Raw genomic sequence first — 12,804 nt, forward strand, 5'->3', positions numbered from 1 at the left:
TGAATGTGTAACCTGTGTTATCGAGCATACCTCCTTTTGATGAACAAACTGCACACAAATATTTTACTTCTAAGAAATTCTATTCTCTCTATGTAATTATTAGATTATTGGCTACAGTTAATAGTGTCAGACTTTTTTTTAAAGCTGCTTCAATAATGTAATCATGCAATTGGCTTCGGTACATTCAAAATGACAAATAATTAAAATATTATTACAATAGATGCAGGTTTAACATGCTGGTGGAGCTTTTAGCAATGATTAATTCAGCAGTTAACATGCAATATGTAAATATATCTTTGTTCCTTGTCTGCATTGCAGCGCTCCAACTACCTGCACAGGCAGATCCAGGTCCTGGCTGCCAAGTATCCCAACGTTAGAGTGACACCGTGGCGGATGGCCACCATCTGGGGCGGAGCCAGTTTGCTGACCATGTATCTGCGCAGCATGGCCGACCTGCTGGCCATGCGGGACTGGAGCTGGGATTTCTTCATCAACCTCAGTGCTGCCGACTACCCCATCAGGTATCAGACCAGGTCCTTAGAATTCTCTAGAAAGAAGGTGGAAAAATGGCCTGAAAGAAACTGCGATGTCTGCAGACATTCAATATAGACTAACGGTCAGTATATTGGACATTGTTTTCTCTGTCAGGATGCCGTCGCCACAATAGTCACCTCCTCGGCCAATATGGAAGAAATCCAATCCATGCTAGCCGGAGCGCTTGTGGCTAACAGTGCGCTTTAAATACAGTCACTCCAAACCAAACAGATCAATGGAGTAAAACCTCCGCTTTCTTAAACGCTATTCATTCACACCTCCTCTTCCAAGTGCCTGCTTCCTTCCTCTCACTCCATCGAATGGGTTACATGCTGAACTGATTGCAATTTAATTGCCCGGGGTCAATACGTATCGACTCTGCAGGCCTGTTGTGTACTGTACGGGCCGAGAGTCCCCTCCCCTCCACCCCCGCCCCACCCCCATTAAAAGCAGGCAAAGTGTAATTAAAGGCAACAAAATCCACATGAACTGGACATGAAGTTGTGGAAATAGCCCACTGACACAGAAAATTTTGTTAGTTGGATGTTTTTTTTATCGTCCTGGGAGTCGAGGGTCTGCTGGGTTTTTGATGCAGCTCTGCAGCAGCCAATTAAAGTCCTCCTATTAAGGGGAGAGTTATCTCTTCTACACAGCCAGATGTCCACCAGTTGAATCTATACAAGCCGTAATGGCCAGTGGGTGAGAGGAAGCTGGATGCGATGCCTCTGCAGCTGGAGCCGACATGCAAATGGTGTAAACGTGTATTTTGTAGGTGGGCGGGTTCAATCTCACCGCGTTTGTTGTTCTCAGCGTTTTAGATGAATAATACGTCTACGTGTGTTTTTTCCTTAGCGTGTGAGAGCTGCTGCACCATGTTGAAGTGTATATGTTGGGAGTGTGTGTGTGTGTGTGTGTGTGTGTGTGTGTGTGTGTGTGTGTGTGTGTGTGTGTGCAGTTGTGTGTATTTCCCTGTGTGTGCGCCTGCTCGACTGCCTGTGTCTCTGTCAATGCTTGATTAAAGGTATTTGGGAGTGCACTTGCCGAGACACTGTTTTCTTCCTCTCTTTTTGCCTCCTCATTTGCATGAGGGTGATGTTGTTGAGAAAAGGGCTGACAGTGGAGGTTTTAAGCTCCATCTGTTGGGAAACGAAACGATTGATGGAGCGAAAGAAGGAGCCGAGAGGCAGAAATGCCAGTGAGAGACGAAGGAGCAAGAATAAGCAGTTAGGGAACGGAAACAGGGGTGGGGGTGGGTTTGGGGGGGGTACGGGGGGGCATGTTTTCGATCCATGCAATATGAAAATATGCAAATTGCACTCTTGCATTTTTGCTTAGCAAGTGCATTTGTAACCACAGCTTGGATTTGACCAAGTGTGTATTTGCAGAGTGGAACTTTAAAGTGGCAGGTCCGGGTTGAAGCCCCCGAGAGCGAGCGCCCGTCCCACTCAAGTGTCCTCAAGCAACAAACCGAGACCCATTCAGCAGTTTTTCAGCTGACAATCCTTTCTGATCTCTTTAGGAAGGGAATCCGGCAGAGAAAGACATTCTTCCCCAGGAATAAACACATCAGCATTACATTATCATTATGGACTTAGCGGCACACAGAAACGTGTTGAAATAAGCAGATGTCTCTCTCTCTCTCCCGCCAGACTGCAAAACCCTACAACCACATGAGTTACTCTTGTAATTTGTTTGCCATAACACATTACTTAGATTGATCCTATTAAGTCTGTCGAGCTGAAACTGTCCAGCCTGCACTAACATTTCCTTAAGATGCAATCATTTTGCTCTCACAATGGTGCTCATCTCCCCATTGTGACTGTGCTGCGTTGTTGCAGGCAGGAATGCGGGGGGCTCCCCTGCCCTCTGCTGCTCTGACTATTGCTGTTGTTATCAGTCGGACTGGAGACAAGCATTATTTCCCCTCTAATTCCCTGATAATGTCTGTCCTGCCGCATGGATGGCTCTCAAAGGCAATCCCAGAGCCCGTCACACCAGCGGAGGGGCTGGGTGTCCACAGGGATCCACCGTGTGTGGATGTGTGTGTCCAGAAAGGCCACAGGATGAGTTACACGGTTGCTTTGTCAGAAAAGTACAGCCCCCTGTTTCCCAGCTTTCATCTGCACAGTCTCCATGCATTTTCTTTTCTTTCTTTTTTTTTTTTTACCTTGTTTTCTTTTCTTTAAAGCCTCTTTCATTGACTTTACAACAGCTTTTGAGCAGTCGGAGCTTGGTGAGGCAATGACTGGCTGCAGGCATTGTGTCTTCTAATCTGTTTCACTTTGTCATCTCTGTTTTGAAAAACAAAAGTGTTGCATCTCATATATTTTTGTTTCTTTGTTACTTAAGTGATATGTGTCATTTCCTGTGGTTTAAAAGAAAGAAAAAAAAAACCTTTGTAACTCGCACGACTAAACCAACTCATCCAAGATGTGGCTGAAAAGCTCTGGAGGGATTTTCAATTTACTGCTGTTAGACAGATGAGAGACACATCAACCATTCATCAGCTGTCTCCAGAAAGTTCTTTGAGTGTTGCTGTCGCTATATTGCTTCGTGCTCTTAAACTCCCTGAAATAGAATTAGGAAAATCGCTGGGATAAATTATGAATATTAGAGAAAGACAATACACTTTGAAACGACGGCGTAAAGTTCCTGTGTGTGTGTGTGTGTGTGTGTGTGTGTGTGTGTGTGTGTGTGTGTGTGTGTGTGTGTGTGTGTGTGTGTGTGTGTGTGTGTGTGTGTGTGTGTGTGTGTGTGTGTGTGTGTGTGTGTGTGTGTGTGTGTGTGTGTGTGTGTAAAGGCAGCCACAGGGCTGACAGTAAGCAACCTCGACCCAGCTGGGTGGGTGACTACTCAGGTGGCAAATTTAGAGCTTGACACAAATTTTCTGTGTGTGTGTGTGTGTGTGTGTGTGTGTGTGTGTCTGTGTGTGTGTCATGGGGAGTTAGTAGAGACAGTGAGGGCTGCATGTGTCTGTACAGCACATCATCAGTTAGGCTTTATGGCTCAGGACCTCCTAAGATAAGCCCCCCAGGCTGTGAAATTGCTCCTTGAAGAGAAAATGACATTAATATGCGCTTGTCCCTCCCCCCACTGATCCTTGAGCCTCGCTGCTCTTTTAGAAAGCCAAACCGAGCCATCATGAAAGGCTCCTCCACAGATGAAATGTTCGGAGCATTGACTGGGGCCGAGCCTGCAGAGCAAAGCTTTTAGCCCGTCTGGCCTGTGTGTGTGGGAGAAGACTGCTCTACAATGTAGGAGCAGCATGAAGCCATTCATCAAAATCATGGAAAGCACAATGTTTTGTATAAAACTAAATAGCTTTAAGGGCTAGGAGGAACTGAGAAAGTGATCCTGATTGGAGCCTTCATTTGATTTCTGGTGTTATGTAAAGTACCTGAAAATGAGATTTTTAATGTCAGTGTTTCCTGATGATGTCCAGTTGAACATCTGAGATTCATCATGCAAAATGGTGCAGAAGCTGCTACTTATGCATCTGCAAAAGGGGATTTTTTTTTTTTTTTTTTGCTCACCTTCAATCTCAGTTAAGTAAGATTTAATTTTGTGGGAATCAGTTCTGGTTTAGTATGTCAGCTTCTAACTGTGAAGTGAAAACGTTAAACTTGGAACTGGGAACTGTAAAGACGACGACTTTGTGTTTGAGATTCAACTTTTGTGGTTGATTCTTAGTAAAGTTTTAGCATTTTGGAAGAGCCTTTGTCATGGTAACTGAGCCCTGTTCCCCTGTATGGTATTCTTGGACATTATTTTTATCTGCAGAAAATATCTGAATATTTAAATATTGGTGAAATCGAGTTAAAAGTTTAATCTGATGTCATTGTTCGCATCAATCAATAAATCAACTGTATCTATACAGCACATTGTAAGCCACTGCAGTGGACCAAAATGCTGTTTTACATATTTTATAGAGTGTTTTTTTCTTCTATTTCAGGACTAATAACCAGCTGGTGGCCTTCTTGTCCAAATACAGAGACATGAACTTCATCAAGTCCCACGGCAGGGACAACGCGAGGTACGACGCACACGCCAGCGACGACAGCTCTCCGTGCACCGTTTCTGTCCATCTGTGTTCCTCTCTCTCCACCCTCCTCCCTCACGCACACACAGAAATAACCCACGAGCACATGCAGCGGCCTCCTACCGGCGCGGCGCGGTCACTGAATCATAATACAATTAGCTCCCATCTGCGGCTTCGTTAATTAACCTTGGTGGGGTGAGCTGGTGGGGTGAGCTGGTCAGGTCACGCCGTCCTGCCGCCCCCTTGCTTTCTGCCCCCGGCGGCAAACCAGTCATCACCCGTCACTGTGGGCAAAAATACCCCAAAGCACATGAAAAACCCATCCAGCACGGAAGCATGACTCAGCGTGACTCAGCAGTACCTTTTTTGTGTGTGCAGTCACAGTGTTTTATTCACTGCTGTGTGATGAGAGTGGAGCCGTTTTGTTCCTGATTTAAACCGCTCATCATCACCAATGATCACCTTGGTAATTCACCGGTGATGCACGGCAAATGCTTCAATTTGAATGCGCCTCTTTGCATTTCTGGAGTTCATCACGTCAACAGCCTTTGCCACCTTTTCGAGACGAGAGGCAACAGCCTGACGTCTGTGACCTGAATTTGACTCCCTCCTTCTCATACTCCACATGCTCACAGTAGTAACCGATCTCCCCTTTCCGTTCAGCGTACGCTGACAAGTGTAAAAACCCTAATTCATGGCCGAGCTAAAGAACAAATTCCGCCATAATGCCGAAGAGCATCAGAAGTATTCTTTATAGAAGAGAGATTTACATGTGGTCAAGTTAAAATGCTAAACCTTTTGGTGTGTTTTGGGTGTTCGTTTACACAACAACAAAGCACGGAGCCACTGAAAACGCAACTTTTTGAAAACACCCAAACTCCGTCTCCATGTCGCCGGGCGAAAATGCAACTTTCTGAAAACGCTCGGGCTTCGTCTCCTTGTAGACAGAGGAAACGCTGATCCTGTGCATGTAAACCACGGCTGTAGTAACTAGTTGTTCTGCACATGCTCAGTAGATGGACAATAAGAACAAAGTTCCCTCCAGAGTGTCATGACTCCCAGTTCATATTCTCCTGGGTCTTGGTAGTTTTATAGTTGACAGTCACTGTAATATCAATCCAACTTGGTCATTTGTCCATAAGAATGTCCGTGTGCTCTCGTTGTTATTATTTATCGCGTATTGTTCTGTCCACCACATGTGTGGTTTTATTACAACCATCAACAGCACCCACTAGTGGCCCAACATGAAAAGTACATTGTTTTCAAAAAGTTTGCAGTGTAAACGCGAAACGTTTCTGAAACAAACATGCATGAACGATGGCTTTTCCCGTGTAACGCTGTTTAAACAAGGCCTAAGAATAACACCATGACTGAGGGTGACAACACAAAAAATATTCTAAAGCTTTCAAATAAAAGTTTTGAGGATCCAGCTCAACTCACTGCAGTAACAGCAGCATCAAAGGGAGAACATGCAAACTCCCCTGAGCCCGGAATCAAACCAGGGATTTCTCACTGTGAGACAAGAGGGCAAACCGCTACATCACCATGCAGGTCATTTCTCCAATAATCAGTTGTTGATGTCGTTTAAAGCTAAAAAATTAAGTATCTTGAACATTTTATTACGAGCCTCTAAAAAATCTGTTGTTTTCTGTGAGAATAGAAATATTCTGTCCACAGGGAGATAGAAATTGGTGGAAAATACAAATGAAATGCTTATTATGTATAACCACAATAAAAGGTCTTGTTTTTATGGAAATGACATCCCTTTAAAAAAAGAAAAAACCAGTTCACCTTTATTTGAGTATTTTTAGACTCAGAAATGAATTCACAAGTGTGTGTGTGTGTGTGTGTGTGTGTGTGTGTGTGTGTGTGTGTGTGTGTGTGTGTGTGTGTGTGTGTGTGTGTGTGTTCATTAGGTTCATCCGTAAGCAGGGTCTGGACCGCCTCTTCTTTGAGTGCGACACCCACATGTGGCGGCTGGGCGACCGTAAAATCCCGGAAGGCATCTCCGTGGACGGCGGCTCCGACTGGTTCCTCCTCAACCGCGTGTTCGTTGAATATGTAATCAACTCCAAGGACGATCTGGTCACCAACATGAAGCGCTTCTACGCCTACACTCTGCTGCCCGCCGAGGTAAGGAGCCCGCACGCCGCTTCTCAGCATTGGACTTGGTATTTCCCTTGCATTGCTTCTAGAACCCGGAGACACTGTTCTCTATTGTCAGCCGTGCAGGGGTGACATAAAATCATAAAGTGAAGATGTAAAGGCCGACTTTCCGGCCGTGTACAAGTATTGGATGAAAATTGAATGATCTCTGCGGGGAAATTGAATGTATATCATGAGTTACTGTGAATCTGCCCTCGCAGCCCCGGCTCTATTTCCTCCCCTGAATTAGATGCCGTAGAAAATAAAAGGTATACAGTCCTCTAATTTCCTCTCTCTGTCTTCGACCCCCCCCAACCCTCCTCCTCCTCCTCTTCCTCCTCCCTGCTGCATATCCATCCCTGCTCCTCGCTTCCCAGTCGTTCTTCCACACTGTGCTGGAGAACAGCGCGCACTGTGAGAGCATGGTGGATAACAACCTGCGCATCACCAACTGGAACCGCAAGCTGGGCTGCAAGTGCCAATACAAGCACATCGTGGACTGGTGCGGCTGCTCGCCCAACGACTTCAAGCCTGCGGACTTCCACCGCTTCCAGGTAACGGATAACTCCCCGAAAGTAACGACATCTGTCCATCTGTTTATTCGCTCAATCAAAATACATGATGCAACAAAAGAGAAAAGGAAAACAAAGCAAACTTATGTTTTCAATGTGACAACATCCTTCCTATAATTTGTGACGGAAGGGTTTAGGCTGGGGTTTTGTCTAACCCTGTACATAATACAAGTAAAGCTTCTACAAATAAAGCAACACAGCAGAAACAAGTAATTCTCAAAACTGATAATTGCTTGTTTTTCTTTGCCATTCCTTAAAAAACAAACAAATTTAAACTGTCCTTTGAAGTAATTTTAATTTTGTGATTCCTGAGCTCGATATTTGTCAAGAGTAATGAGCTTAAGCTTTTAAATGTTTTAATCACAGTCGGTTTTTTAACTATCGTCCGGGTTATTCCATAAACTAAGCCCTTTTACAGAAACACATCTACTTTTTTTTTTATTTGTTCTTGCGTTATTTTTAACAAAAATCCCAGCAACCCCTGAGGATGTTCAAACTTTATTTGGACATAAGGTGGAAGATTATAATTATGCGCCCTGAACATTACAGCTCGTGTGTTAAGGTCGACAACATGCTCAAAGCATTCCTCAGCGTCCAGACGATGATTTATGTGTTTCAATATTTCATTTTCTTATCATTTTTGAAGGGATTGTTTTTTTAATGAAATATACTCAGGTTTTCCATTCCCATATTTGTTTTGATAGTCCACTATGAAAACAATGCTCTTTCTTTCAAATGTCTCCAAAGACAGCTGTTGATAACATAACATAACATAACATAACATAACATAACATAACATAACATAACATGATAAAACATAACATAACATAACATAATCCATTATTTGTCTTACAATGGAGACATTTTCATTGGTGCAGCAACAAGTGGACAGTAAAAAGAGAAGCAAAAGAAAAGAATACAAACAATAAATCAGGAGATATAAAAACAAGATATACAAACCTTAATTTTAAACTCATGATCATCATGTCAAATGTATGTTTGTGTATAGATGTGTATAGATTTGTAATGAAAGCAGGAAACCTTAGCAGGGGTGAGTGTGATGGCAGTGTGGGGTTGATTGAAAATCATAGAAAATAGCAGTAAGATGTGGGTAAAAGTGTTAAATATGTATTTTATTCTGTAACTTAGAAGAACATTATAGGACCATGTACAAGCCGTTACAAAACCTGCTCGTCTATCGCGGGGATCATGGGTGTCAAACTCATTTTTGTTCAGAGGCCACATACAAGCCAATTTTATCTTGAGTGGGCCAGACCAGTAAAACAGTGCCATAATAACCTTTACATTTATAGTTTTTCTTGGTTGAGTATATGTGATGAAAATGTCTATATTTTCACAATTGCTACTGAAAATTACTACAATTTCAACATGAAAGGCAATTCTGATGAAACGTTCTGGTGCAAAATACAGTGAAATGTCCCAAAAAAAAAAAAAGAAAGCTTCTCCTATAGATGTTGCATCATGCATGTTTTTGCAGTCTCACCCTGCCAGCATGACTTTGAGGCCAATGCTAGTTTGCTTTATATCGCAGCATCTCTTATATCTCAGCTCGGGTCTCAGTGTTGTACCGTGTCTGCTACTCTTTAAGAAATTTGTTTAAAAAACATTAAATTTTTCTATGAAATCCTCACAATAGTCTTGGTGGTTTAGCCAGATTGTCTTGTGAGCCAGTTTTGGCCCACGAGCCTTCTTTTTGACGCCCCTGCTGTAGAACAATTATGCACAGAAATCCAGCCGAGAAGGAAAAATAAGTTAAAGATTGCAAGTTGTTGTCATCTTCAACTCGGATTTGAAATATGAATGTTTTCAGTGGGTTGTTTTTTTTGCCATTTCAGTGGTCTTTACCAGCAGATCTGTCGTAATGTTCCCTATGGGTACAAAGTTAAGAAGTTAAGTTTTTCTGTGATTAAAATTTTGTGTAATACTGTATCTTGATCTATAGTAAATAATCCCAATTGGTGTTGCATCAGGTTAAGTCAATGTGTACCTTCAATGTGGGGAACCAAATTTAAAATCCCTGTGACAGAAAGGAACTCGGTTCATCCTTGGTAGAAAAAAAGCAGACGCGTGGACAGCAGGCTGCATAAAGCCCCGTGTGATATTCCCTTTTATTTCCACCGGGTGTTAACTTGACCAGCTTTACCAACAACGAGCTGCTTGTGACGGAAACAATCGGGATTCCAGTCTTGACAGAATATATGAAGAAAAGTGATAAAAGGCTAAAGGAAGGTCGTGCAGTCATGCTTCATCAGACAGGCGAACCTTCAAACAAACAAACATGATATGAATGCAACTATTTTTGCAGGTATTTGCAACGCACACACACACACACACACGCGCACACACACACACACACACACACACACACACACACACACACACACACACACACACACACACACACACACACACACACACACACACACACACACACACACACACACACACAGGGAAATCAGCAGCAGTCAATCTGTAAATTCTCAGCCCTCAAGGTCTGTCCTCCCTGCCTCTACATTCAGTGCGTTCCCGCAGCTTTCACAATCAATACGTGCAAAATTATGTCTCTATTAGTATGACCCTGAAAGAGAGAAAAGGGGAGAGAGAGAAAAAAAAAAAAGTCACAGTCGATGTAATTATATCCGCTTTGCCTCTGGTCTGCGATGGGAGAAGAGGGTTAGCTCTCTTTTCAAAAGCAGCCTGAGTGAGTCGCGGCGACCGCGAGACCCCAGAGACCGGCGGTGTTGCTGTTTGACTTCTAATGCGCTCCCAAACAGTAAAAAGCTGCGATACAAAGGCTCTGCCACAGTTAAATATCACTTCATGTCATATCCTTCAAGGACGGTGAGTCACTTCGTGTCTCCTGTTTCCCCCCCCCTCGCTCACCGCACTGACCTCAGCGCTCTCTGTGCCAAACCCGTCTGCCGTCTGTCTCGCCTCGGTCTCTGGCGCTGCGCTGCCAAAACATTACCCGAGGCTCCTTGGCACCGCGGCCCGGTCTGGTTGGCACCCTGGTATCAGTGAAGCCCATCCCTGGGAACAGAGCAGCCTTTCCAGAAGCCCGTCCAGACACTAATGAGACGTAATATCCCATTGAGTGATCCCTTTGAACCTGAGTAGAGTGGAGTAGACGTGAAGTTAGTTTGCAGATGAGGATGTTTCCCACACAGTGATTTTCTGAAGTGCACTGATAAAAAAAAATTTAAAAAGAGAGAGAGAGAATTTGTTGCAGGTTTTTTGTTTTTTGCTGCACTGCATCCATTTTTTTCCCCACTTTGCCCAACCTCGGCCATCACTTTTTTAAACACGCTCACACAAGAAGAACATGCAATCTCTCCCAATGGGCCTCTGGGCCGGGGCTCCATCCATGGATTTTCTCGCCGTGAGGTGAGCGTGCAAACCACTACTCACTCCACCTCAGACCGTGAATCTCTGCACAATTTAATACTGTGCCGATATTAACAGCCCGGCACCGAGTGTGACATTACTTTTATACAACACTAATTCCAAATATTGATTGAAATCAATAAAACATTATTAGATGATTTATTCAATTAATCATTTGTTTCTAATTTCTGCTGACTGGAATGCAGACATTATATGATTGTTGCTAAGCAACACGGAGGGATTTCCAGCACATGAGCGTATATCCACCCTGCCCTGATGTCCACTCCCATGCCTCATGCACAGTTCCCTCTGTGCAGCCAGAAATAATGTTATTGTCTTATTATTCCGTTCAGATTACATTTCTACATGTGGCGTTCTGAGTTTCACCATAGAGGCGTTGAGAGTTGTGAAGCCTGGAGGGTAAAACGTGACACGCCACTTATCCTACGCTCAGGTTCGGACATTAAAGTGTTTGGAGTCAAACGAAGACGTCGCCACCACGTCTTTACACACAGTCCTCCGACAGTTTACAGCATGTGAATGATGCATTTTAAACGAGCAAACAAAATAATAATAGTGTGTAAAGAGAGAACAGAAAGCAACTTAATATAAAACAGAATTGTACATGTGAAGAGAAATGGGTGTCAAACACAGTTCATCTTGAGTGGGTTGGACCGGTAAAATAGTGCAATGATAAACGTTGGATTTAAACTTTAAAGCGAATTTTCTGTTGTGGTGCAGAGTATACGTAATGAAAAAGTCTATATTCTTGCGAAAACCAAACAATTACTACTGAAAAGGACTACAATCTCAGCATAAAGCCAATTTTAATGAAACCTTCTGGTGCAAAATACAGTGAAATGTCCCAAAAACCTATATAGCTGTTGCATTATGCATGTTTTCACCAACTCACCCTGACAGCGACCTCATTGCTATCAAACCAGGGTCTCAGTGTTGTGTCGTGTCTGCTACATTTTAAAAAAATGTTTTCTTTGAATTGTTTACCATTCGGTGGTTTGGCCGTATCGGAGCTGCTTGTGGGCCAGTTTTGGCCCTCGGGCCTTTTGTTTGACACCCCTGCTCGATGATTTGCACAAAATGAACCAAAATTACATAATATTTTACCACTTTTAGCTATGAAAAAAAAAAAGTTAAAATCCTCACTACATGTCTTAAAAAAGGCTTTAGATTTTTTTTTTTGAAAAAGCTCCAGTTGTTTCATATTGTACAATCCATGTCCTGGAAAAAGTGTGTTACTTTCAGAAAAGAAAAACTTTTAAAGAGAGAAATATGCTGTGGCGAATATATATGATCACTTCCTTATGGGTTATAAAACAAAATTGTTAAAAGGAAGGCTGAAATGTAAACGAGTCTTTTAAAAAAAGTACATATATTGAGTGTTTATTTGGGTATTGTTGTGAGAAGCCCTTCATTTTGACATTAGAGCTGCACTATATGTCGCCAATTTATCGTTATCAACATGCAAACACAACAATTTTAAACCAAAAAAGCAAAATGTGAATTATTGTGATTAATACTGTGAAATTTTGTGATCAGCCAATTAGGTTTTGTGCCGCGAGGAGAGAAAAAGTAACGTAAGTGTTTGTATCATATTGCTGTACTCAACATTATCTCTGATGCAGCTCGGAATCACATCTTGGTCGTTTTCTGTGACAGACTTTCAGATGATCTGGAATACAAACGCAGCTGATCTGCGAGGGTGAATGCATCTGTTACTGTGCGGAGCCACTTCTACTCCCCACAGTTACTGCTGCAGCATGAGAAAGAGCTAAACTCTAAGTAATGTGTCACAACTTCATTAGGTCCCCCCCCCCCACCCTCCTTTTTAAAAGCAGGTCACACTCATGTGTCAGGTGCCGGGCCGCTATTGATAAATACTTTGGTGTCTGGGGCTGAAGCGATGTCTTTGTGTGGAGGCCAAGCTGTGGAGGTGCGAGAGTTCATGATGCACCATCAGCCGCACGAGAAACTGTGTGAAATGGGACCAAAAGTGGAAAAAGAAAAAGCCAGGGATGAAGTGGAGGAGGCCAGACAGAGCAGCAAATGAAAGAGTTGGCGAGAAAGAGAGATGAAGAGTGTCATCAGAAA

At 43.1% G+C, this 12,804-nt stretch overlaps 1 protein-coding gene across 1 annotated transcript in view; it reads left to right on the plus strand.

Annotated features, from left to right (window-relative positions):
- The window catches only part of xylt1 (xylosyltransferase I), a 95,450-nt gene that overhangs the window by 62,193 nt on the left and 20,453 nt on the right, over nt 1-12,804 (plus strand). Inside the window, exons 4-7 of the mRNA XM_080462730.1 lie at nt 319-521; nt 4,487-4,567; nt 6,490-6,706; nt 7,096-7,272. Coding sequence (XP_080318856.1) covers nt 319-521; nt 4,487-4,567; nt 6,490-6,706; nt 7,096-7,272 — 678 coding nt within the window. The remainder of the gene's footprint in view (nt 1-318; nt 522-4,486; nt 4,568-6,489; nt 6,707-7,095; nt 7,273-12,804) is intronic.

The sequence above is a fragment of the Lipophrys pholis genome (assembly GCF_963383615.2).
Source record: "Lipophrys pholis genome assembly, chromosome: 5".
Lineage (NCBI taxonomy): Eukaryota > Metazoa > Chordata > Actinopteri > Blenniiformes > Blenniidae > Lipophrys > Lipophrys pholis.